The sequence below is a fragment of the Fundulus heteroclitus genome, unplaced genomic scaffold, assembly GCF_011125445.2.
Source record: "Fundulus heteroclitus isolate FHET01 unplaced genomic scaffold, MU-UCD_Fhet_4.1 scaffold_47, whole genome shotgun sequence".
NCBI lineage: Eukaryota > Metazoa > Chordata > Actinopteri > Cyprinodontiformes > Fundulidae > Fundulus > Fundulus heteroclitus.
This window is the reverse complement of record NW_023396890.1, coordinates 858,712-883,424: the sequence shown is the minus strand read 5'-3', so window position 1 is coordinate 883,424 and position 24,713 is coordinate 858,712. Positions and strand designations below refer to the sequence as shown.

The 24,713-nt window shown below is 41.8% G+C and overlaps 3 protein-coding genes across 3 annotated transcripts; 2 read left to right on the top strand and 1 right to left on the bottom strand.

Moving 5' to 3' along the window:
• Positions 1–55: 55 nt before the first annotated feature.
• On the bottom strand, positions 56–2,517 carry h3f3d (H3 histone, family 3D). The gene is made up of 4 exons (XM_012863129.3): positions 2,384–2,517; positions 1,554–1,691; positions 575–728; positions 56–488 (listed from the first exon to the last, which is right to left on the bottom strand). Exons 2-4 carry the CDS (start codon positions 1,679–1,681, stop codon positions 360–362), a joined length of 411 nt encoding a protein of 136 aa, XP_012718583.1. The 5' UTR covers positions 1,682–1,691; positions 2,384–2,517; the 3' UTR covers positions 56–359.
• An 826-nt stretch (positions 2,518–3,343) lies between these two features.
• Positions 3,344–10,247, top strand: cunh8orf33 (chromosome unknown C8orf33 homolog). The gene is made up of 6 exons (XM_012863150.3): positions 3,344–3,566; positions 4,977–5,244; positions 5,284–5,410; positions 7,253–7,343; positions 9,676–9,822; positions 9,895–10,247. Exons 1-6 carry the CDS (start codon positions 3,539–3,541, stop codon positions 10,101–10,103), a joined length of 870 nt encoding a protein of 289 aa, XP_012718604.2. The 5' UTR covers positions 3,344–3,538; the 3' UTR covers positions 10,104–10,247.
• A 1,424-nt stretch (positions 10,248–11,671) lies between these two features.
• LOC118560715 (ankyrin repeat and SAM domain-containing protein 3-like) lies at positions 11,672–21,410 on the top strand. The gene is given in 15 exon segments (XM_036132007.1): positions 11,672–11,806; positions 12,095–12,269; positions 13,214–13,412; positions 16,311–16,432; positions 16,522–16,603; positions 16,697–16,814; positions 16,901–17,050; positions 18,001–18,126; positions 18,217–18,332; positions 18,413–18,540; positions 18,594–18,734; positions 18,814–18,955; positions 21,134–21,251; positions 21,254–21,286; positions 21,289–21,410. Coding segments are annotated over 14 exon segments (1,764 nt in total). The 5' UTR covers positions 11,672–11,806; positions 12,095–12,102.
• The last annotated feature ends 3,303 nt before the right edge of the window (positions 21,411–24,713 follow it).

The window sequence follows — 24,713 nt, the reverse complement described above, 5'->3', positions numbered from 1 at the left end:
ACCTCAGTGTTAACCAAAAGTTCCTCATGAGCACAGAGACGCCTTGTGAAGAAAGTGAGGTAGCAGAAAGTTTATTTACAGAACAGGACAATCCCATGACATGCTCACAGGATTGCAAAGGTACAGACTAACGTGTTTGAAAACTTGAGAAAAAAGGAACATTTAGTATTTTACAGTGAAGCTGGTCTACAATGAATGGGACGGGCTGAAAAGGTGAAATGAGTACAAAAACATGCTCCAGACTACAAATAAAACCACACATGCTGGTAATAATTCGGAAATTTACAAAACATCCCCAGATAAAGCCCAACCTAACCCTCCCATCACAACACCCCACTATAAAGATTAAAACAGATCATTTATGCACGTTCTCCTCTAATTCGCCTGGCCAGCTGGATGTCCTTGGGCATGATTGTGACCCTCTTTGCATGGATGGCACACAGGTTGGTGTCCTCAAACAGTCCAACCAGGTACGCCTCGCTGGCCTCCTGCATACACAAAAAGCCAACCTGTCAGTTTTCAGCACTAAACAAAAATGTTTCCTTTCTAAAAGTTAAATAAAACCAGTTCCAACCTGCAGAGCACCAATGGCCGCACTCTGAAAACGCAGATCTGTCTTGAAGTCCTGAGCAATCTCCCTCACAAGACGCTGGAAAGGCAGCTTCCTGATGAGCAGCTCAGTCGACTTCTGGTACCGACGGATCTCACGCAGAGCAACTGTGCCTGGCCTGTAAAGAAGAGGAGGACTCATTAACTCAATCATACACAGCATTTAAAACTAAAACGCTGCATTTTTTACATTTCTATAAAAAGTCAACAAGTGTATACTTTGTTGTTTTAAAGCTGTAGGACAAAACAATGTCTAAAACATCTAAAAACCATTACATCACAATAATATTACATGCTGCAGTGTCTGCCACAGTGTGGCAGAGCAGTTGTACCTGTATGAGGCACCTGGGCATTTTTGCTAAATGTTTATGGTTTAACAAACAGCTCTTTAAATTATATATATAAAAAAAAGTTTGCTGAAATTGGGCAGAGTTATGGCTGAGAATAAGTAAAGACAATCACAATTATGAATAGAAGACAAATTGGAAATAACTGAAATAGTTACAAAAGAACATTTTGAAAAGACTAAAATGGATACACTTAATTGAAACATATTTAAATTAAACTTTGTTTTTAGGTGCATAGTAACTAACATTTCCACTCTGTCGTGGACAGTTTTCTCAGACAGAAATATCTGATCTCTAGCGAGGTCTGCTTCCAGATTTCCATCAAACTACGGTACCTTTGTAATTGGGTACCTTATTATTAAAAAAAAACGTGCCTGAATTATTAATTTAAAAGACCGGGATGCTGCACTATTAGTCTAATCCTGCCTTACATGTACAGTCAGTCATTACTTGTTATCAAGTTAAAACAAACGTACCTTACATTTTTCTCAGATTTAAAATTTCAATCATTAAAAAAACCAAACCGCGCGTAAATTACATTTACATTCAAGCAGAAAAATAACCGCTGAAAACGCGATGACGTCACTGGGCGCCTACCTGTATCTGTGGGGCTTCTTCACGCCGCCGGTAGATGGCGCACTTTTCCTGGCCGCCTTGGTGGCCAGCTGCTTTCTGGGCGCTTTTCCTCCGGTGGATTTACGAGCGGTCTGCTTTGTACGAGCCATGTTTCACAAAACTGCAGATTAGAGGAGAGATGGGAGCAAACAATGGTTGATGAAAAAGGTTCCGGAAATATAACCTCCGCTTCCCTACAGCAGCAGACAGGCAGCGGCACGTACGGGTGACCTCAGAGGCTGATAACATCTGCTGCAGCGTCGCATAATATTAGAGAAAACAGCTCCTCAATACAAACAAATACCGCTTCTGCTACAGAAGAAGCAGCGTTTCCAACAAGCGAGGGAAGGAAAAAAAATGGCGCCTAATGTGTAAAGCACTAAATTAGAGCCAAAAATTCGTCTCAACGCAGCCTCCATTAAGCTGCGGCTGACACACACGTTTCTTTGCTCGTCTACGGTCCAATTTAGAAGCTGGCAGCGACGGTTATAAAATGGCGCCAGCTAGCCACCATGGAGGCCAGTGAGTTATAAAGACAGCGTTAATGAACAAAACCTCTAGTATAAAATAATTACAGTAAGACACATTAAGTGTATATTTACAGTTCAGCGACATATTGTGCGCTTCAAAACGAATTAATCTGTACCACAGTTGACTTAACTGATCATGCCGCGCGTCGGTTTATTGTTAACGGTTTCCACGTATAGTCAACGGCCGGAAACCATCCCAAAGGTAACTAATACTACACAACCGATTCACGTTAACGCTGAAAATCGTGAAGAATAAAAAAAAAGTGAGTGAAATGAAATTACCGCTTCGGTTTGATGATTTTCTTTTGTTGTTGTCAAAGTTCAAACACTTCCTTGTCTGTCGTCCGTCTTCAATGCGAGTGGAGGCAGCGAGACGCTGCTTTTATAAGCCAACCGGAGCGAAGGTCTAAGTCCCTCCCCTAGTTCAACGGGATTGGTCTGAAGCTTTGCTGACGGCGTGCGTGACCAATAAACGAGCCAATGAGCATCTCGCATGAATCTCGGAGGAGTCTGACTTATTAATTCAAGCATTAAACGAGGGATTTTAGATAAATTAAGGCTAAGGAAACCGCTATCCATAGTTCGCAATTCACCTCCAGGATTAACTCTCTTTTTTAAAAGGTTTGTTTTTATTGCTATCGTTTTAATGGATACAATAAATATAGAGCAATGCCTTTCTTATAAACAATATCCCATCTTCCGAAGAGTCTTGCATGGCTTTTATAACTGAAACGTTTATATTTAGATACACCGGTAATAAAAAATATGTGTTTACAGTCACTTAGATCCAAATGTTTGTAAAAGTGTCTGGAAAGAGATGATCTAGAGCTGATGTTCCTCTGAATCCTTTGTGGTACTCATGTTGAAAGAGGAGGGAAAAAGGTGGAGCAGCCCGCCACTTTTTTCAAATCCCCCCTAACAGTTACTCCCTCATCCGCATGGAGATGAGCACCTAAACGTGTTTTTTAAATACATAATAAAATCGACATAAAGTCAGGCATTAATCCAAATTGATTCAATATATTTAGATCTTCGACCTTAGCAGGACAAGCATGTAGAGTTTCCCAACACATTGTGTTTAGTGTTAATTGTTCTTTTCTAATTATCGCCTTACTTGTGTAACACAAAAAATGACCGTACCACATCACTGTGTATTGTGTGTCATTTTATTTACATCAGAATATTTAGAAATAACTAGATCACGCGAATATTGGCAAACGGAACTACGTGAGGTTGGGGAATTAGTACCAGACGGGCTTATTACCGAGTGACACTCGCAGAAGGTTTTTAGACATGTTTCTGGGAGGTTTGATGGTTTAAATCAGAATAAAAACGCTAGATGAAGGTGTTTGGTGTTTGAAATGTTAATATTTTGAGGGAAATAAATGCAGAAAGAGGCTTTTTTCAGCCGGAAACCACCGACTTTAGGAGGAGAGCATGACCGAGGAAAGCCTGCTGTTCTCAGGTACTCTGGATGGTGTTTTCTGCTTTATGCATCTCTGCCTTCTGCTTTAAATTAACGCGGGTAGTTACATTTAATAGCGCTTTTACAACTTGTTAAGGTTTTTCACTTTTTGTCATGTTAGAAACTCAAAGCTCTGTGTGTTTTTATCGAGCTTTAACGTGACAGCACATAGTTGGAAAGTGGAAGGAAAATGGTGCTTGGTTAGTTTTTATTTTAAAATGGCATTTCTGCAGTTTCTCCCTCCATCAGCTGGGATAGGGACACATCATTAAACACTACTTTTCAGTTCTCCACAGATTATCAGTTGTGCTCAGATCTGGACTTTGACTAGGCCATTCTGATATGGGAATCCTCTCTGATCTGATCCATCCCTCAGGCTGCAGGTTCAGGCTGGTTCTCCTGCTGGAAGGAGAACATCCACCTCAGTCTAAGGTTCTCCTCCAGGATGGTCCTGATTTAGTGCCCTCCATCTTCCCACAGCATGATTCTGCCACCACCATGCTTCACATTGCTAGTACATATAAGCCAAAATGTTCCGTTTTGGTCTCGTCTCACTAGAGAACCTCCTTCCAGATGTTTTCTGTGCTCTTTTCATGTTTTCTGAAAAGCTGACAGAAGGACGTTTCCTCTGTAAAGGCTATATTTACAGAGTACAAAGCTGTTCCACCATCTTTTCATGTTCAGCGGTCCTTATGGTGCTGCTGGTTGTTCTCCTAACAAACCTCTGAGGCCTTCAGAGAACAGCCGCATTTACACTCTTTATTAAATCACACAAAGCTGCACCCTGGTTAAGTTTTATTTAAGGATGCAACAGTAAAAGGTGACTGAAAACAAATGGACTTCACACTCTTCAGATGTTTGTTTGCAAAAAAGATAAAATCATGAATAGCTTCATTCCACTTCACAGTTACGCAGTTCATTGTGTCGATTGATTCCATAAAATCCAAATGAAATACGTTAAGATTATGGGTGAAAAGAGGTAAAAGTCAGAAAACAGTTTAAAGCAGGGGTGTCAAACTAATTTCTATATGGGGCCACTTTGGCATCATGAAGTCATTAAAAGGGCCGCTTGCATGTGTAGAGACCATTCTTTTCATTTCATAATTTCATTCCAGTTCACACTGTAGTATAAAAAATGCACAGTAACATAAAAGTAGCACCCTTAGGCCCAGTTTATCTGCAAAAAAAGTTGATATTGGGGTGAGTTACACTTACAGGAGGCACAGTTTTAGCCACTTTATACACTTTAAAAGGATGTATGCCTTTTTTTTGGCTCTCGAGGGCCGGATAATTTACCTTGACGGGCCGGATTTGGCCCGCGGGCCTTGAGTTTGACACCTGTGGTTTAAAGGGTAGGAATAGTTTAGGAAGGCACTGACCCTTCCCGGTTATTTCCTTGTGTTCATTCAGGAGACGTTAGTGACCCACAGATCCCCCCCACACCTGCTGAAGGAGGAACCAGCAACCTTCTCTGGACCTGCAGTGACAACGGCTTCAGGTTTGACTTTTTCACCGACAGCGCCGCACCGCCTGAGGAGAGAACGCCGCCAGCAGACGCCGCCCAGCCGCCGTTATCCTTCACGGGGCAGGGCTCCGCTTTTGCTTTCAACTTTCAAATCCCTCCTGACCCCCCCGCAGAAGACATGGACACAACCGGCAGGACGAACGCCTCATCGCCAGACCGCCGACGGGGTGAGGAAGAGGAAGAGCCTTCCCAGTTACAGGCGGGGGTGTCTGCATGCACGGCGTCAGAGCAGTCCAAGACGAAGAAGAAGAAGAAGAAATCTGGAAAGAAGACGCCGTCCGACAGTGAGACCCAGCAGCAGCCGGCAGAGGAGGAGCTGGTCAGTGTCACAAGTTTACATACACCCGTCTTCAGCACTGCAAAAACGTATAGAAAAATAAGTAAAATGTTCTTATAGTTAGTGTATTTACCCTTGATTTGAGCAGCTAAATAAGATTATTTGCCAATGGAATGAGTATTTTGACCCCTAAAATAAGATAATTAGACACCCTGCACTTGAAATAAGATGATGGAGATGAATTGTTTCTAATTTAAGTACAGAAATCTCATTCCATTGGCAGATCATCTTATTTACCTGCTCAAATCAAGGACAAATACTCTCATTTTAAGAACATTTTACTGATTTTTAGTTCCGTTTTTGCAGTGAGCTTGAATGTTGTTTCTATTTTTCTGCTTTTGATGTTTATTTGAGATTTCTTTCCCTCTTAACTAGAAAATTTCAAAAGTATACATACGGGCTCAAATATAGCCAATGTCTCCCAGTAATATTTAAATAAATGTCCCTTAGCAGGGTGGAGAGAAACGACAGTTTGTGGCGACTTTAACATTTTATTTCTATCAGAATCAGCCGCATGGATTGAAACGGTTGCTTTTCTGGGTAATCATGGACTTTTAAAGCTGTAAGTTTTCTAAAGTCTTAGGTCGGGCCATTTAGGAATGGTTTAAGCAAGTTTTTAACTGTGTTTGGAATCATTGTCCTATTAGAACGTCGAACTGTTTGAGAGTTTCAGCCATCTAGATGAGGGTTGGGGGTGGCTTCCAGGTCCAGTCCTGGAGAGGCAAGGCAAGGCAAGGCAAGGCAAATTTATTTATATAGCACAATTCAGTACAAAGACAATGCAAAGTGCTTTACATGATTAAAATATAGGAATAAAAGCTACTATCCTGCAGCTTTTAGGTGCATCCCTGCTTCCAAAAACCTGATTCAGGTGTCTGGATTCCCTCATCAGCATCCAGGTATGCAGCTCCACAGAGGCCTGCACTGCAAAAAACAAAACTAAACTAAAAATAAGTCAAGATGATCTGCCAATGGAATGAGATTTTTAGACTTAAAATAGGAACAACTCATCTCCATCATCTTATTTCAGTTGCAGTTTATCTATTTATCTCAACTTAGGGGTTAAAATACTCATTCCGTTGGCAGATAATCTTATTTACCTGCTCAGATCAAGGACAAATACACTCATTTCAAGAAAATTTGACTTCTTTTTAGTTTTGTTTTTGCAGTGTGGTAACGAGTCGTTCCTCTGATTCAGGTGTTGGAGAACGGATGCAGGATAGCAGGTCTACTTGGACTGGACCTGGAATCCCTGTTTTAGCCATTAATTTGAGGGAAAGTTGAAGAACTTTAAAGTATTTCTCTGCCTCTGGTATTCCAAAGCATAAATACACCTAGTAATAAAACAGAGCCTCAGCACGATGCAGCCTCCTCCATGTTTAACAGTTTGTATGCCGTTCTTAAAAGCCTACACTGAAAAAATGGAACTAAAAATAAGTAAAATGTTCTTAAATTTGTGTATTTTTCCTTGATTTGAGCAGGTAAATAAGATCATCTGCCAATAGAATAAGATTTTTGCACTTAAAATAGGAACAATTCATCTCCATCTTATTTTAAGTGCATTATATCTAATTATTATTCTTATTTCAAGGGTCAAAATACTCATTCCATTGGCAGATATTCTTATTTACCTGCTCAAATCTACGACAAAAACACAAATTTTAAGAACATTTTACTTATTTTTAGATCCGTTTTTGCAGTGTAAGATTTTTATACCAATTATGACCAGAATAGCTACATGAAAACCTGTTACTGGAACTTTGACCGCTCTTATCACGTGTTGCTAAAACACTCTTTTCCCGTTTAAACGTGTCTTTCTTTCAGAGCGCAGAAGAGCAGCTGAACAGGCAGCTGGACTGGTGCATCGAACAGCTGGAGCTGGGAATACGTTCTCAGAAGGGAACCCCGAAACAGAGTTAGTGTTATTATTTCAGCTACGCAGCGCTGCAGTCAGGATGAGATGTATGTTGAAAACAAGAAGATGTAGAGATGTCAACACAGAGAGATGGGAAGTGACAAAAACAGGAAACACGTCGGGACAAAAACACAACTGAAATGAGACAAAATAAACGTCCCTGGAGGGACAGAATGGCAGCAAAATAACGCAAAGCACAAACTGGCACCGGAGGAAGGTACTGCATATCTGGTAAAAAGCAGTGGAAATATACAAAACGTCAGGAAAGACATGTAAAATGTCTTTAATCAACATGGGGGGGCTTTTATGCCGTCTATTCAGAAGAGAAGGAGGAAAAGGAACTAAAAATAAGAATAAAGGGATTTTCCCCCTCTAGGATTTCAGTGCAGTTTGTTTTTTGGCCTGGAGGATATATTATTCAAACAAGGGAAACCTTAAGATCTCCCTCAGAATTCCTTAAAAACTTTTTTTTTTAGCTTACGGTGCCACCCATTGTTGCTTATAGTGCTGTAGGCACCTGAGGAAAGGTGTTCTGGATTCTGGTGGACCGGTACCGGCTGCGGTTGATCCGACTATAAGAGGCGACTGGAAGGCACAAATCCCCCCAATAATAAATACCAACCAACCCCAGAGACACGCTGACTTTCTATGAGCTGGAAAATAGGCTAAATCTGTCCATAAACACATCAAATGAGAAAAATGACACTAAAGAAACTCAAAATCTGCATAATATCAGGTGTTACTGTGCTACAAAACCCACATCAGAGTTGATTTATTTCTGCCTCGTGTCAGAGACCACTGAGCTATATTATACAATGGAATGCTAATATCTGCTGTTAGAACAAGTCGCTTTGAAGCCACCAGCCGCCATATTGGTACTCCCTATTTCCCCCCAGTAACTAGGGAATTTGTGCGCTACAGCATCGAATAACGAGGATTTTCTCATGTTCAGGGGGGCTTAAGACTTTTAAAATGTCAAATGCCATATAGTTTTATGTTATGTTCTAAAAATATGAAGTACTAAGAAAGTCATGTGCTGAAATATTTTGCATTTTATTAATTTAAATATATATGTTTAACATTTATAAATATATAAATAACAATGTACAAAAACATATATTTACATATGTGTATACATATATATACATATATACATATACACATACTTATATATATATATATATATATATATATATATATATATTTAATCTGAATAACATGTAAAATATTTCAGCACCTAATTTCCTAGTAGTTGATAGTGTTAGTGCATCCACTGACTGTAGAATTACCTGTGAAACGTTTTCACTCAGCCAGAAAACTGCTTGTTGCAACCAAATCCTATGGGATTCTGGGAGAGTAGGGAGGAGCAAGATGGCGGCCAGTGACTTCAGTTTTTCGGCAAAATCAGCACTCCAGTGTCAGAGACGCGCCAGATCAGACCACCACCAGGGGGCGCTGTTTAGAGATGGCTGGTTCCAGGGTCTGTGAGGGGATTCAATTGGGGTCAGGGGAAACCCAGGGATTTAAGAAGCATTTTACCAGGAATCTGTTTTCAATCCGGCTTTTTCTGCGGTTCAGTCGGGCTGTGAGAAAACGACACAAAGCAGAAAAGGGAGGAGAACAGAGACGTTTTCCTTCTCAGCGTTGAACCTCTTATAAAACAGGCTGGATTTGGAAAACTTAGAACATTTGAATAATTTAGTCCTTGTTGTTAAGTATCAGTAAAAGCCAGTTGTACTCTAGTTTTTCAAGGGAAAACAGGACGGCTAGAAGAAGGATTTGAAGAAACAGAAGGAAAATCAAACAGTACCAAGTTGGTACTGGCAGGAAAAAAGGTTTAGAAAAATTGGAGATCTGAAGTCGGTGCCTCCTTATTTTTTGGGGGGGGGGGGGGGGGGGCTTTTGGTGTCGGTGCCCAGGGCCCTGCTTAGTGATTGGTCCCTCGCTGAGCTGGCTGTGTCTGAGGGGTACAGTGATGATTTTGCCGTCTGCACTGCAAAAACGGACCTAAAAATAAGTAAAATGTTCTTAAAATTTGTGTTTTTGTCCTAGATTTGAGCAGGTAAATAAGATTATCTGCCAATAGAATGAGTATTTTGACCCCTAAAATAAGATAATTAGACATCCTGCACTTGAAGTAAGATGATGGAGATGGATTGTTCCCATTTTAAGTGCAAACATCTTATTCCATTGGCAGCTAATCTTATTTACCCGCTCAAATCAAGGACAGATACACTCATTGTAAGAAAATTTAACTTATTTTTAGTTCCGTTTTTGCAGTGTGTTGTCTTCAGAAGACATAATTACTTTCATCTCGTCTTCCTCCCTGCAGAAGAGGAGGCGTCTCGAGCGCTGAAGACGCTGCGCAGCTCCAAAGCTCCTCTGGTCAAGAAGCGGCAGGTGATGAGAGCCATGACGGGCGATTACAGGAAGAAAATGGAGGAGGAGAAGAACAAGCAGTTCAGGCTCATTCAGAGCGGTGAGTGGACTGACTGGGGGAGTCCTGAGCGTTGGAGTCTTTTTAATCCACAGCTTCTTCTGGTCCTGACAGAAACTGCAGCAGCTCAGGTCCAAGCGGTGTCAGATTCCCCAAAGAAGTCCGTTTTCCACCGCAGAGCTGAGGTGAGAAGCCAGTCAGCAGCGTCAGAGCAGCAGACTGAACCCCGGGGGGGGGCCGGCCCCATCCTGCAGGCTCCGGAGGAGACGGCCGCCTTCGTCTTTGTTCCATCAAAGGAGGAGTTTCACTTCAATTTCCTCTGATACTTCTGTGCTGAAACACGACGGTTTCTCCATGAACTTAACTGGAAACAAGCGCCGCTCTGAGGATACCAGGAAAACCAACAAAGAAATGTTGCATCGGAGGATTTGTTATAAAAACATCTAAATCCCAAAGGCTTACGTCTCTCTACTTGTATACGTCACCTGTTGATTAAAAAGTTTGACGGTTTCTGATTTTTACCAGGATAATAAACTATCAGACTTCTCTAACAAGAACGTGTCAAACTGTTATTGACTGAATGTTCCGTTTTTTTTACTTTTAACAGACATTTTAACATGTAAAGTTAAGCTGATACGTTTGCAGAACAAATCCCCCATTTGTTTTGTTTGTAATGTCGAAAACATTCATCTTTATGAGTATATTATTACTTTAAGCTTTTTAAAAAAAAACTATTATTACAAATGTGTATTAAAGAACGTACAAAGAATCACTCCAAACTTAGATGTGCAGAGTTGTAAAAAGTATTTTAACTTTCTGATCAAGTAAATACAAAAATCTACATAACATGCCTCCAACTTTGAAGATCTTTATTTTTTTTATTACAACAAATAGAACAAAATAAACCACATCTAACCACAGATTCAGAGCTGGACTGAGGTCTGGACTTTGACTAGGCCGTTCCAACACATTTAGATGTTTCCATTAAACCCCTCCAGTGTTGCTTTAGCCGTCTGCTTTGGGTCGTTGTCCTGCATGAAGGAGAACCTCCATCCTAGTTTCACAGGCAGACTGACATCGGTTCTGTATTCAGCACCAATGTCACCAACTTAGCCTGTTTTGTGCAGATTCAGTACATAAAATAGGACTAGAAAACGTTTAAATTACAAGTTAGAATGTAAAAAAATAGGTAAAGAAGGGTGAATACTTCTGCACGTTTCTGTAGAACCTGCATGGCAACATGAAGTAGACGGCCGTCGAACCCTAATAAATCAAATGTACAATAAGTTGTTTTAATTGTTTATTAGGAATTTCCACTTGGTTCCTATCTCCAAAGGTCCTCAAAGGGATTTAGCTTAAATTTTTTTCAAGCTGCAATCAAGTTTTAAATATTTAACCTAAGAAGAAAAACTGAAATAAACGCTGTCGTGTTTGATATTGGAACGAGGGTGTTTTAGGAACCTTTGAGTGATTACAGAGCAAAATACAGACTCTGTGACTTTAGAAACTATTTGGATAATCGAATATTTTGAACTCTGATGATGTAACCATAAAATAACATTCACAGAACGTTTTTTAAACTGTAAATTTTGCAAAATAACCTTTAAAGACCCTTCACAGAATTATCCAGATTTTTGTTGGCTAGAAAAATCAAACACAAAGAAAACCAAAACATAGTGACAAATTCTTCCAATTTGTATTATTAATTTAAGACACGTGTGTTTACATCTTGCAACAAGTATAGCATAAACATGCTATTAACAATAGTTTTACATCTTTTTTTATTTGTAGAAAGACGTCAACCCTAAAGTTGGATTTTCAGACAAATTTTTCATATAAAACTGCCAATAAGGATGTATTTATTTAAAATTATTACATTACTCAATAATTACAGAAAAAAACGCGTGAAGTAATATTTTCTAGCTTATGTTTCAGAAACCGGAAGAGGCGGGGTGTGTTTCCACACGAGCACAATAGCGTGTAGCAAACAGAGGAAAACTTTGATGAAACGAGCCGCCTGCTGGCTGTAAGTTTGAAACTTTTACATTTAAACAATATAAAATCCTTGCTCCCGTGTTTCGAGCTCGGCGACGTGTCGTCCAGCTTTCTGGACCGGGCAACAGACGCAGTTTAACGGCGTAGAGATCACGGGCTTCTCCGCTAAGCTGATAAAACTGACCAACATTATCTTCTCGCGAGATTTGGCCTTAACGCGACATCACAGACCAGCAGTTTGTTTGGTTCCTCCTGACTGGTTTCTGGGTGCAGATCTGTGGCGTTTCAGGCCTTTTTCTGGTGATCTGTTTGCTTCCAGGAGCGGAAATGTCGGAGTTAAGCGACGAGGCCAGCGAGTCGGAGCAGCTGGGGGCCAGCCTGTCCCTCTGGCTGGGGGACTCCCTGCTGCGACCCGAGGAGCTGGACCTCCCCCTGGACCTCCACACAGCCTGCTCCATCGGCCAGTACGACGTGGTGGCTGAGTGCATTAAAAAGTGAGCAGCTTTAACAGCTAAAACACAGTTTTCCTCAGTGTTGTATAAAGTACTGAAATCTAAGAGTCAAGTAAAAGTATAGGTACCTCTCCTAAATATGACTTTGGTAAAAGTCCAAGTCACTGACTGAAATGTTACTTAAGTTAAAGTCTTAAAGTATCTGAAATGTCTTGTACTTAGGTATGAAAATTACTGTAAAAATAGATGTATTCAAATAATGTAATAAAAAGTAAAACAAAGCAAATGCAGGTTGACATTTTTTCACTTGAAATAATATAAACGGCCAAGTGCAGGAGAAATTTAGACCAAATTTAAACAGAAAATACAACCTTTTTGTAAGCTTTCAGTTTTCGTTCTTTAAGTAAGGTCAGTGCTATGCACTTTAAAATTGTACACAACCAAGTGCAGGCAAAATTTAGACCAGGGGGTGTTTACTAAGAATGGTTAAGTGATAAACCAGGTTTAGTTAAACTACAGGAAGTGGTAAACCTGCTAATAGATACACCTGCAGGTTAACATTTAGTTAAGAAAATTAGGACTCTCTGCTATTAGATGCTTTACCTATGCCACAAGGTTAATTTAACCTGCCATACCACTGAACCAGCTTCTTATCCTGTTGGTGGTGATGAACAAACCCAGGCAAGTCCCGACTTTGTCGCAGTCAATCAGTAGGTGGGGTCAAAACACTTGTTCCTCTCTCTCTCTTTTTGTAATGAGTAACTAAACCAAACATTGAAAATGTATTGGAGTAAAAGTATGCAATTAAGTTCAGAAATATAGTGAAGTAAAAGTTATTAAAAATGTTATACTCGAGAAAAGTATAAAGTCTCTAAAATATGCTTAAGTACAGTAGTGAAGTATTTTTACTTAATTACTATACAACACTGGCTTTGCTGATAACTCCCCCCCCCCCCCCACCAGGTGACTAAAATGTGTGTTTTCAGGCGTGAGGTGGACCTGGATGGGAAGAACATGGGAGGATGGACCCCGCTCATGTATGCTGCTTACATCGGCCATGACAACATCACCAACCTGCTGCTGGAGGCTGGAGTAAACGTGAATGCAAGCACACCTAAAGGCCTCAGCCCTCTGATGCTGGCAGCCAGCTGCGGCAACGAAAGCATCGCCTACTTCCTGCTGCAGGTACAGCCTCCATCCTCTGATTAACATCCAGGTTGTTATCCTGCGTATAAAGGGCAGCGATTCAACGACAAAACTGCATTTTTCCATCCACACAGGTGTTAAAAGTATTCACAGCAGTCACTCAAGTAGAAGCAGTGTTGTATAGTAACGAAGTAAAAATACTTCACTACTGTACTTAAGTATATTTTGGAGTACTTTATACTTAAGTATACATTTTTTTATAACTTTTACACTACAACCTCTTACAAAAAGGTTGTATTTTCTGTCTAAACTTGGTCTAAATTTCTCCTGCACTTGGTTGTTTATATTATTTTAAGTGAATTTGACTTTCAAAGTTTATCGAAATCTAAAAAATGTCATTCAAACTGCATTTGCTTTGTTTTACTTTTTACTTATACTTTTACCTGAGTACATCTATTTTTACAGTAATTTTCATACTTAAGTACAAGACATTTCAGATACTTTAAGACTTTAACTCAAGTAACATTTCAGTCAGTGACTTGGACTTTTACTAAAGTCATATTTTGGAGAGGTACTTATACTTTTACTTGACTCTGAGATTTCAGCACTTTATACAACACTGAGTAGAAGTATAGATGCTAGGGTTTAAAAATGCTTCCGTATAAGTAAAAGTATCAACTTTTTACTCAAGTATAAAAGTACCAGCTTCAAAACTACTTAAAGTAAAAGTAATTTTAAGTAAGCAAAAAAAGAAACGCCACTAAGGAGAAGAGCTTAGAGCTGCTGAACCACAGGGGCCCTCCATGAGAGCATTACCCTTTTATAACAATTACGCTTGGATGGCTGTCTGCATACGGTGTACAGTGTTTTTAAAATGAATGATTAAGTGGTTAATAATGTTAATAAAAAGGAAAATAACTAAAAATGCTATGTTCTTCTACGTTTTGTTCGTTGTGTTCTTAAGTTATTGTTGCGGCGTTTGGCTACAACTTGGTCCATAACTGCCTCCAGCCACAATTAAAACCACTCTGTCTGGGTAGCGCTATTTATCTGAATATTTCTTTATTTATTGAGAAGCCATAAATCAAAACAAGCTGAAATAAAATAGAAGTAATGAGACTAATTTCAAAATGTAAGGAGTAGAAGTAAAAAGTAGGCTAAATAGCTAGAATTTCTACTTAAGGTAATTAGGTATTTGTACTTAGTTACTTGACACCTCTGTCAATCCATTCATCAGTCAAATAAAAAAGATTGCAAGTTTTACAAGATTTTAATATAATTACCAATTGTTCATGTGTTAGTTTAGTCTGCCGGACGTTATTTGGGGTCCTGAGCTGAAGTGATGCAGAGTTAGAGGTGAGCTGGATGTTGGGGGTGAGGCTGGGCGAAGGAAGCAAACATTATTTCTTAATACTTTTAGGCTGAATGCCGCTATACGATATTTATCGCATTATGTTTTTCTTTTCAGAAAGTAATTATTAAAAGGCGTCTTTAGACCAAAGCTCTATCCCAGATGTCTCACCGGCACATTTTTAAACAAACAGCTGTAGATAAAAAAAAATAAAAATAACCTGCAGCACAACTACAGAGCATCTCGGTATAAACAATATAGTTTCATCTTATACCTCTTAAAAAAATTATTTATTTCATAAAATCTCAATATATTGCGCAGACCTAATTGGGGATTTAATCAGAACGTGTTTATTGCAGTCGCCTGATGTCTCTGTTGTTTATCCTTCATTCCTCCTCCATTCTTCTACCCACCAGCTCTGCAGTCAGCTCAGCCACTCGCCTTACAGGACTGTCTCAGAAAATTAGAATATTGTGATAAAGTTCTTTATTTTCTGTAATGCAATTAAAAAACATGAAATTTCATACATTCTGGATTCATTACAAATCAACTGAAATATCGCAAGCCTTTTATTGTTTTTAATATCGCTGATTATGGCTTACAGCTTAAGAAACCCAAATATCCTATCTCAAAATATTAGAATATCGTGAAAAAGTATACTAGTAGGCTATTCAACTAATCACTTGAATCGTCTAATTAACTGGAAACACTGCAGGGTTTCCTGAGCCTTGAAAAACACTCAGCTTGGTTCAGTAAACTAAATCACAAGTATGGTAGTGGTTAAGAGACGACATCAGATTCTCACAGTAACTGGTGTACTGACCATGGCATTACTGTCCTTGATTGGCCTGCCAATTCCCCTGACCTGAACCCCATAGAGAATTTGTGGGCTATTGTGAAGAAGAAGCTGAAAGACACCAGAGCCAACAATGCAAATGAGCTAAAGGCCGCTATTGAAGCATCCTGGGCATCCATAACACCTCAGCAATGCCACAGGCTGATTGCCTCCATGCCACGCCGCATTCATGCACTAATCTGTGCAACCAAGTACTGAGTGCATTAATGCACATTTTCAAATGTTTCATTTTGTTTTGCTGTTTATAATTTTTTTTTAATTGGTCTGAGGAAATATTCTAATATTTTGAGATAGGATTTTTGAGTTTTCTTCAGCTGTACGCCATAATCAGCGATATTAAAACAATAAAAGGCTTGCGATATTTCAGTTGATTTGTAATGAATCCAGAATGTATGACATTTCATGTTTTTTAATTGCATTACAGAAAATAAAGAACTTTATCACAATATTCTAATTTTCTGAGACAGTCCTGTATGGTCCGGACTTTTGCAGATTTAGTTTTAAGAGAAATCTGCCATTAATTCATAGGGAGGTAAACAAAATGACTTAAGAGTTCAGGAAAATTGTGAAAAACTGGAGTTTTGAGAGGATCAGCCTGCAGGAACGCTTCATAAAGTCGCAGCATGCGGTGGAATTAGCTAAAGAAAGATGGCGAGTCTTCCCTGATTTGAAGCAGTTGGAGGCTTTAGTCAAAGGTTTGCTGCGGTTTTCTCTCCTTTTATCCCCACAGCAAGGCGCAGATCTGGAGCTGAGGGACGCCAGAGGCTGGACGGCCCTGTTCCACTGCACCAGCACCGGCCACCAGCAGATGGTGAAGTTCCTGCTCGACAACAACGCCGACGCCAACGTAAAGTCAGTGTTCTCAGCTCGCCGTTTAAACCAAATCTGCAATAATCTTCACCTAAATATCCGTAAACGTTCCGCTTTCCGTCCTCCGGCAGGGAGCCTGGGTCGGGGTTCACCCCCCTGATGGAGGCCGCGGCTTCCGGACACGAAATCATCGTTCAGTACCTGATGGACCACGTGAGTGGCGGCCCGCGTAACGAGCTCCTCGCTGCCGTGTTTTTAGCTCGATGGAGTAACATGGAGCGTCTTTTCTGCCTGATTAATCAACAGAAAGTGAAGGTCAGCGAGCGTAACGCCAAGGGAGAGACGGCCCGGGCGCTCGCCGCCATGTACGGCTACACCAAGATCGTCGGCCTCATCGACTCGCGGTCTCACCGAATAAAACCAGGTGTTGGTCTACGTGCGGTCAGAGGTGTTTTTTTTTCTTTAAACGTGTTTGCTAACTTCTTTTTCTGCGGTGCTCGATCTTCTCAGGACACTTCGAAGACCTGAGCTCCTCGGAGGATTCGGACAGCTCGCCGCCGAGGGCCCGGCCCGGCCGCAGCCGAGTCAAAGGCGTCAGCATCCACGACGGGCCTCAGGCCATCGCCAAGTTCCGCGTTGGAGGCGGGAGCAGAGCGGCCGGTGGGTCGCGTGAAAAAGACGACTGAAAACTGGTGCAGGTCACTGGATCTGCTGCTCCGCCAGTAGGTCAACAGATCCGTGCAGAAGATTGTTTCCCAGGAGAAATCGATGCACGACTAAGATGTGATCACCGTTTTATCACCTGGATGCTGCAGCTCCTCAGTTCTGACCGACGTGTTAGAAAGCGATTCAATTCAATTTTATTTATATAGCACCAATTCATGAAACATGTCATCTAAAGGTTCTTTCTAAAGTCAGACTCCATCAGATCCTCCAGGTTGGTGAGAAAGTTTCCTCTCTAAGGAAACCCAGCAGGTTGCATCAAGTCTCTCCAAGCAGCATTCACTCCTCCTGAAAGAGCGTAGAGCCACAGTGGACAGTCGTCTGCATTGTTGATGGCTTTGCAGCAATCCCTCATACTGAGCATGCATGAAGTGACAGTGGAGAGGAAAACTCCCCTTTAACAGGGAGGAGAACCTCCAGCAGAACCAGAACCAGGCTCAGTGTGAACGCTCATCTGCCTCCACCCACTGGGGCTTAGAGAAGACAGAGCAGAGACACAGAAAGCTCAGAAGCTCACATTGACCCAGGAGTACTTTCTATGTTAGAGAAGACAGAGCAGAGACACAGAAAGCTCAGAAGCTCACATTGACCCAGGAGTACTTTCTATGTTAGAGAAGACAGAGCAGAGACACAGAAAGCTCAGAAGCTCACATTGACCCAGGAGTACTTTCTATGGTAGATGGTAATAGAGGATGATCTGCCTCCCCTGATGATGTCACAGCTAACAGAACGCCAGACCAGGTGTACCTTCTATAGAGAGAGAAATGACAGAGAACAAAAAGTTAAAAGCTGAAATAACAACAAACAATGCAGATTGGAGAGCAGTAGGAGAACTCAGCAGAGAGAGAGAAATAGATAAACCTGCTTTCTTCCTCCCGCCCTCACAGAGCCTCCTGCCGCCGCCGCGCCGAGACGAACGCCGTCCCGCGACGCCGGAGAGCGGAGCGAGATCTGCTGCCGGGACGTGACGTCGCCGATCAACGAGCTGGACGTCCAGAGCCACAGCAGCAGAGGTGAGTGGGAGTGGGTGTGTTTGTGTGTGGGAGTGGGGGGGGGGGGTGTTTTGGCGGCTGATGAAGCGGTTGATGGTTGCGTCTCTGCAGACGACAGCCCGTTCTTTGAGAACGACATGCCCACCATGAGGAGCAGCAGCAGCAGCAGCGACGGCCCGCCTCCTGCCGTGGGACTCGGCTGGGAGGGATCGGTGGAGAGCAACGAGGTGAGGCAGACCAGGTGTGCTTCAGCGCAGCTTCCTGCTTCACCTGCCGGCTCATGCTGCAGCTTTTCCTCCTCCACCAGGACTCGGACCAGAACCAGAGAGCAGCTGTCGCCGGCAGAACAAGGCTCCACCACGGGAAGGGAAAGGCGCGGCACGGCGAGGCGGCGCTCCCCCCGGCGGTCCTCCGGCTTCTTACGCCGGGCCAAAGGTTCGCCTGGTTTCCGATCCACACGTCCCGGGTTCTAGCGCCGCGTCCTGAAGCCCGTTTTCCCTGCAGGATCTGGCAGAATTCCTGGAGCAGATCGGCTTCTCCAAGTACCTGCCGCTGCTGGAGGAGCAGGACATCGACCTGCGGCTCTTCCTCACGCTGACGGAGAACGACCTGAAGGAGATCGGGATCACGTGAGGAGCGCCTGTCGTCCCGCCGGACCCGGCCGGTTCTGACCCGGCCGGTTCTGACCCGGCCTCCGTGTCTTTCCAGGCTGTTCGGACCCAAACGGAAGATGACCTCGGCCATCGCCAGGTGGCACAGCGGCGCGCCGCCGCCCAGCGACGCTCTGGAGCAGGCCTACGCCGACCAGCTGGAGGCCGAGATGCAGGAGATGGCCATCCAGCTCCACAAGGTGAGAGACGGCGCTCCGGCCCGGTTCTGTTCATCGGCCTTTTCACCGCAGTGGAGTCATAATCATAGACATAATATAAGAGTAGACGCGTCATTGGGCGGGTTCTGCCTAGGCTGCGATGCGTCAGAGCGTCCGCCATCTTAATGTGGCAATCTGCAGTTACTCAGTCACTTAAACAGTATCAGAGGGACTTTAATCTGTGAGTATACTTTGTATTCGTAGTATTTTCTTTGTAATATTACAAGTTTATTTTCGTATCCCTTTAGCTTCATTCTCCTGAATTTATTCTCCTAAAGAATAAAAATATTTAAAATGATCTAACCTGGCCCTATTACTCCAGGAGTGAAATAATTCTGGCAAACTGTGATTATTCTGGAAATGTTCCCCCTTAATTCTCATAATATGATGTTTTTATCATAACATTATCACTTTTGTTTTTGTTTGTTATTTTTTCTTTATTGACCTAGGACTTTTTTTTCTCATATTATTAATTTTACCTCTTTAATACTCACCCAAAAAGTCTGTTCCTAAAGGTTCACAGGTGACACGGTTTTATGAAATAATGAAGAACACAATGTTTAGATTTAAACAAATTGATCCTTATATTCATAACACACACACACACACAAAAATATATATATAATATATATATATTATCTATATATATTATATATATATATAATATTGTGGTGTGTGTTTATTGCAGCACAGGAATGAGGCCATCTTCTCTGATCCACGTTCAAAATAACAGAACCCAACTTTTTCTGCCACATACAATATGGCGGTGACGTTGACGTGCGAATCTGCGCCTTATGACGCGTCTACGTATATATGTCTGTGGATATATATATATGAATAGATATATATAGATATATCTATATATATCTATATATAATGTATGATGTCTGTGGTCATAATGCCTCACACCCCGTTAAGTTTGGATCATTTGTCTTCCCTATTAAGGAAATGCGTTACAATCCCGACTTAATTATCTCTTTACAAGTTGCTTCTGGCAGAACCGAGCATGTTTAATGCCAACTTTATAACCAAAAACTACAAGTTTGTAAAAGAAGAAAAAGAGAACGCATGCTCTCTGGACTCTATGAAAGGGGCGGAGCTTGGTTCCTGGGTCTGCGTTGTGATTGGTTGGGAGAATGTAATGAGGTAATATTAACCTATGTGGTCAGAAGGAAGGAAAACTGTTATTCTGTTAAACATTTTTTGTTGAATCTTCGATGTACGTCTGTCATTCGATTTCTACACTACAAAAACAAACTAAAAATAAGTAAAACTTTCTTGAAATGAGTGTATTTGTACTTGTTTGAGCAGGTAAATAAGATATCTGCCAGTGGAAAAAGTAATTTTACCCCTAAAATAAGATAATTAGATATAATACACTTGAAATAAGTTGATGGAGATGAGTTGTTCCTGTTTTAAAGTGCAAAAAATCTTATTCCATTGGCAGATTTTAATTTACCTACTCAAACACAGTACAAATACACTCATTTCAAGAACATTTTAAACTTATTTTTAGTTAAGTTTAGTCGTTTTTTGCAGTGTATCGTTAGTGAATCATCGTCCGGGCCCTAATTGCTGATGATCTGGACGTTTGCCGGCTTCATCCTCCCTAAAAACCCAGTTTTTCACGACTCCAGCCACCTGTATATTATATTCGGTACATATCCAGCTGTAAATTTAGTTCACAATACTAGTTATCTATATATTAAACTCATGGGGACAAATCTATCAGGAAAATTCTGTTTATAATAGTATCCATCTCTATATTTATTCAGTGATAATCCCATGTCCTGTACTTATTGAACCATTGTTTATCCTGCACTTACTGCTATTGCACTTCTGGTTAGACCTAAACTGCATTGTACCTTTACCTGTGTAATGACAATAAAATCTAATCTAATCTAATCTAATCCCCAAACTCATCAGAACTGGGTTTGGACCGGACAGAAAACAGGCCAGCTGTTAACTTCTGGACATTTTATGCAAAAAAGAACGAACCGGTTCCTGCCGAAGCTTGTTGACGGTTAAGGTGTATGTAAATATCGGAGCCCGCCTGTGTAAATGAGAAAAGCCACAAAAAGTCGTGCAAACGGAAACGGGTCGGCGTGCGAACCGTTCTCAGCTTCTCTTCTTCCCGTGTGTCCGACCCAACCCGTGCAGCGCTGCGAAGAAATCGAGGTTCTGCAGAGCCAGGTGTCCCAAGAGAAGGAGCTGCGGACGGTGATGGAGGGATGCCTGATGGAGGACAAGATGGCCTGGAAGAAGGTCCAGTCGGAGCTGGTGAGAACCACAGGCTGGCGCAGGACATCGGCGCCACCTGGCCAAGGAGCGGGTCTGCCGGGCCCAGCTGCTGTCCTGCTGCGTGGCGGAGGGGCGGGGGCGTGGAGGACAGGAAGGTTCTGGAGGTTGGAGGTGGGTGTTGATGCCGCTGGTTTGAATTTGATTGTTTAACAAACGGAAGAACTTTAAGATTTTTTTCTGGCAGCCGCCGAGGAGCCGAGGCGTTCTGCTGTTCTGCAGCTGACTAAGGAGCTGGAGGCGTACCAGAGAAAATGGGTACGCTGACTTTGATGCACGTGTTAAATCACTGAGTCTATATTATCCACTGGAGTGCTAATCGCCAGCTGTTAGACGAGTCTCTGGGAAGCCACCAGCCGCCATATTGGTAACTCCCTATTTTCCCCCACTGGAGTGCTGATTTGGCCGAAAAACTGAAGTCACTGGCGCCATCTTGCTACTCCCTACTCTCACAGGATTTGGTTGCAACAACAAGCAGTTTGTACTGGCTGTGTGAAAAACGTTTCACAGTTATTCTACAGTCAGTGGATGTACTAACACTATCAACTACTAGGATATTAGGTGCTGAAATATTTTACATGTTTTCATAAAAAATAAAATAAATATACACACACACATTTTAATAATATATATATATATATTATATATATATATATATATATATATATATCTATATATATACAGCTTCTTACTTATTACTTTGTATATCTATATATATTTTTTTTGTATAGTTACTTTATAAATGTTAAAACATATATATTAAAATGAATAAAATGCAAACATATTTCAGCACATGACTTTCTCAGATAATTGATAGTTTTAGAACATAACATAAAGAAGTATATTACATTTGACATTTAACAGTCTTAAGCCCTACCCTGAACATGAGAAAAAGTCCTGGTATTTCGATGCTGCAGCGCACATAGTCCCTAGTTACTGGAGGGAAATAGGGGAGTACCAATATGGCGCTGGTGGCTTCAAAAGCAGCTCCAGTGAAATAAATAGAGATCAGTGGTTCAAAAACGGCTCCTTCGTCTCCTGGAGTCTAAATCCTGACTTTCCTCTGATCTGTCCGTCACAGAGCCGGACTCTGGAGACGCTGCTGCAGAGCCTCAGGCGGCTCAGCGCCCCAGAAAAGGTGTCGGACCAGCTGCCCGAGACGCCCCTAACCTGCCTCCCCAGGTACGGAGCCCCCCCCCCCCCCCCCCCTGCGGCTCTCCTCCCGCCTCGCCCCAAACCGGCCCAACGTCTCTCTGCTCTGTGTTGAAGGAGGCGCTGCAGGTAATTGACGGAGGGTGACCCAGCCACCCTGAACCATCTCTGAAGCCAGAGGCCAGAAGGGCGGGTCCTGCTGGAGGGAAGCGCCGCAGAGCCGCAGCTCGTCTGCGATTGGCCGGAGGACCGCAGCTCGCCTGCGATTGGCCGGAGGACCGCAGCTCGCCACATGAGGGCCGGAGCGACTCAGCCGCTGCGGGGAAACGACAAGCAGGCAGGAGGGGTTCCTGTCCCCCCCCCCCCTCGTCTGTGCTGCTGTTTGTTCACCTGATGTGCAAATAAAAGCAGAGAAGAAGAAAAGCAGGACGGCGGGATGACGTGATACCGGGACGCTTTGGGTCCTAGTCGTCTTACAGTGAGGCGTCCTGCGTGTCGTCATAGTTACGATGAACTGTTTGCTGATTCTGGATGAATCTTTGACTTAATTTTCACCAAACTTGACAATTCCAGACTCTGATTTTTTTTACCTGAAAGCCGACTTTCTGAATTCACATGAACTGTTTGCTAGGTTTTTAAAAACGCCGCTTTGTCCCTTTGTATTTCAAATTAAAAGCTGCAAACGTTTTGAGTCACTGTTCTCACATCTTCCCTATTTTTTTTGTAAAGTAACGACAGCGAATTTGTCTCGATGGGGTCCGGTGAGATTTAAAAGTCACCCAGGGGCCAAACACAAAGGGTAAAATGTTACCGCCACATGTTTTAATGAATGCGCTCTGAAGCACGGTGGTGGCAGAGTCATGCTGCGGGGGATCTTCAGCTGAACCCTGGAAAAAACCTGTTAGAGGCTCCAAAGACGGACTCCCTTACCTCAAACTATAAATAATATCTATAATAATAAATTAAGTTGACCCGTCTCTATTGGGTGATTCGGATGTTTGATTCAATCCAAATATTTTTAATGTTCTCACAAATAGAGTGAAGTAAAGCTTTCATGAATCTCAAATGTGGTTCAAAAGATTTTTCAGATGATTATCGAACAGAAACGGACAAATTCAGCTCAGATTTCCTGAAAACCAATAAAGCGGCTCAACGGCAGAAAGAAATCAAATCCTCTGTAATGCTTGTGGCGCCCCCTATAGACGGGGCGGTGAGCCGCATCCTAAGCCTCCCTGATGTCTGGTTCGCCTGCAGCAGCGAGGACGGGGGTTAAAGCATGTCCATAAAGCAGGGGGCGGCCTAGTCAAAGGCCAGAATCTGACAGGACTTGATGAACTTTGCCATCTACTGGCAGCTCAGCAGTGAAAAGCTCCAGTTTCTGCCTGGAAATCGGCGTCTGTGTCATAAAATCCGAACAAAAGACGTGAAAGTTTGAAGCGGCACAGGCAACAAATCAAAATAATTAAAGCTTCATGAAGGTTTTGCTCATTTTCTCCCACTGGTCCAAATCTCTACGGGATATCTTACCTGAAGCTTCACACTCTGAAGACGAAAGCCCGTAAGTGACATTTTCTTGGAATTTGTCCTTAATCTGAGCAGGTAAATAAGATTATCTCCCAATTGAATGAGTATATTTGACCCCTAAAAAAAGATAATAAGACATCCTGCTAGGGCTGGGCCATAAATCGATTTAATCGATAATTCGAATTTATAATTCTTAAGATTTCATTTTGTAAAATCTGGATTTTATTTGCCAATACACTCATTGGGTTTCCATGAAGAGACAGCATGTGATGCTGAATATATGTTTAGGCAAATGTATTGTCAAATATTGTTAAGTGGAAACTTTTTTTTTGTACCATAATACGTGGTACTTCATTTACTTATTTACTTTTTTTTTTTACTTAGTTTGAAGTTCATAAGTGCAGTGAAGCCTGTTCTTAGCTCAATGTGTAATACCACTAGCAGCAAATGTTTTGTTATATTTTCATTGTTTATAATGGCACGGCTGCCATCTTGTTTTTACATGTTTCACAGCTTGTTTTTTAATTGCACTTTGAATTCAGGTCAACTCCCTGACAAAATGCTTGACATAAAAGCAAGGTTTTAAAATATTTCTCTTTAATTTCTTTTTATTAAAACAAAAAAAGGAGGGAAAAAATCGATTATCGGATTTGGTATGATAAATCGGAGGTTTATTTTTTAATCCATATCGCCCAGCCCTACAGTCCTGCACTTGAAATAATATGAATTGTTTCTTCTATTTAAAGTGTAAAATCTTATTCCATAA

What these genes read in the sequence shown, in the direction of transcription:
- h3f3d (XM_012863129.3), bottom strand. Translation starts at nt 1,681, where the DNA reads ATGGCTCGTACAAAGCAGACCGCTCGTAAATCCACCGGAGGAAAAGCG. An exon ending in AAGAAGCCCCACAGATACAG is followed by an intron (nt 729 to 1,553) that starts GTAGGCGCCCAG and finishes TCTTCTTTACAG; the next exon opens with GCCAGGCACAGTTGCTCTGC. An exon ending in CGGCCATTGGTGCTCTGCAG is followed by an intron (nt 489 to 574) that starts GTTGGAACTGGT and finishes TTGTGTATGCAG; the next exon opens with GAGGCCAGCGAGGCGTACCT.
- cunh8orf33 (XM_012863150.3), top strand. Translation starts at nt 3,539, where the DNA reads ATGACCGAGGAAAGCCTGCTGTTCTCAG. An exon ending in GAAGGGAACCCCGAAACAGA is followed by an intron (nt 7,344 to 9,675) that starts GTTAGTGTTATT and finishes TCCTCCCTGCAG; the next exon opens with AAGAGGAGGCGTCTCGAGCG. An exon ending in GTTCAGGCTCATTCAGAGCG is followed by an intron (nt 9,823 to 9,894) that starts GTGAGTGGACTG and finishes TGGTCCTGACAG; the next exon opens with AAACTGCAGCAGCTCAGGTC.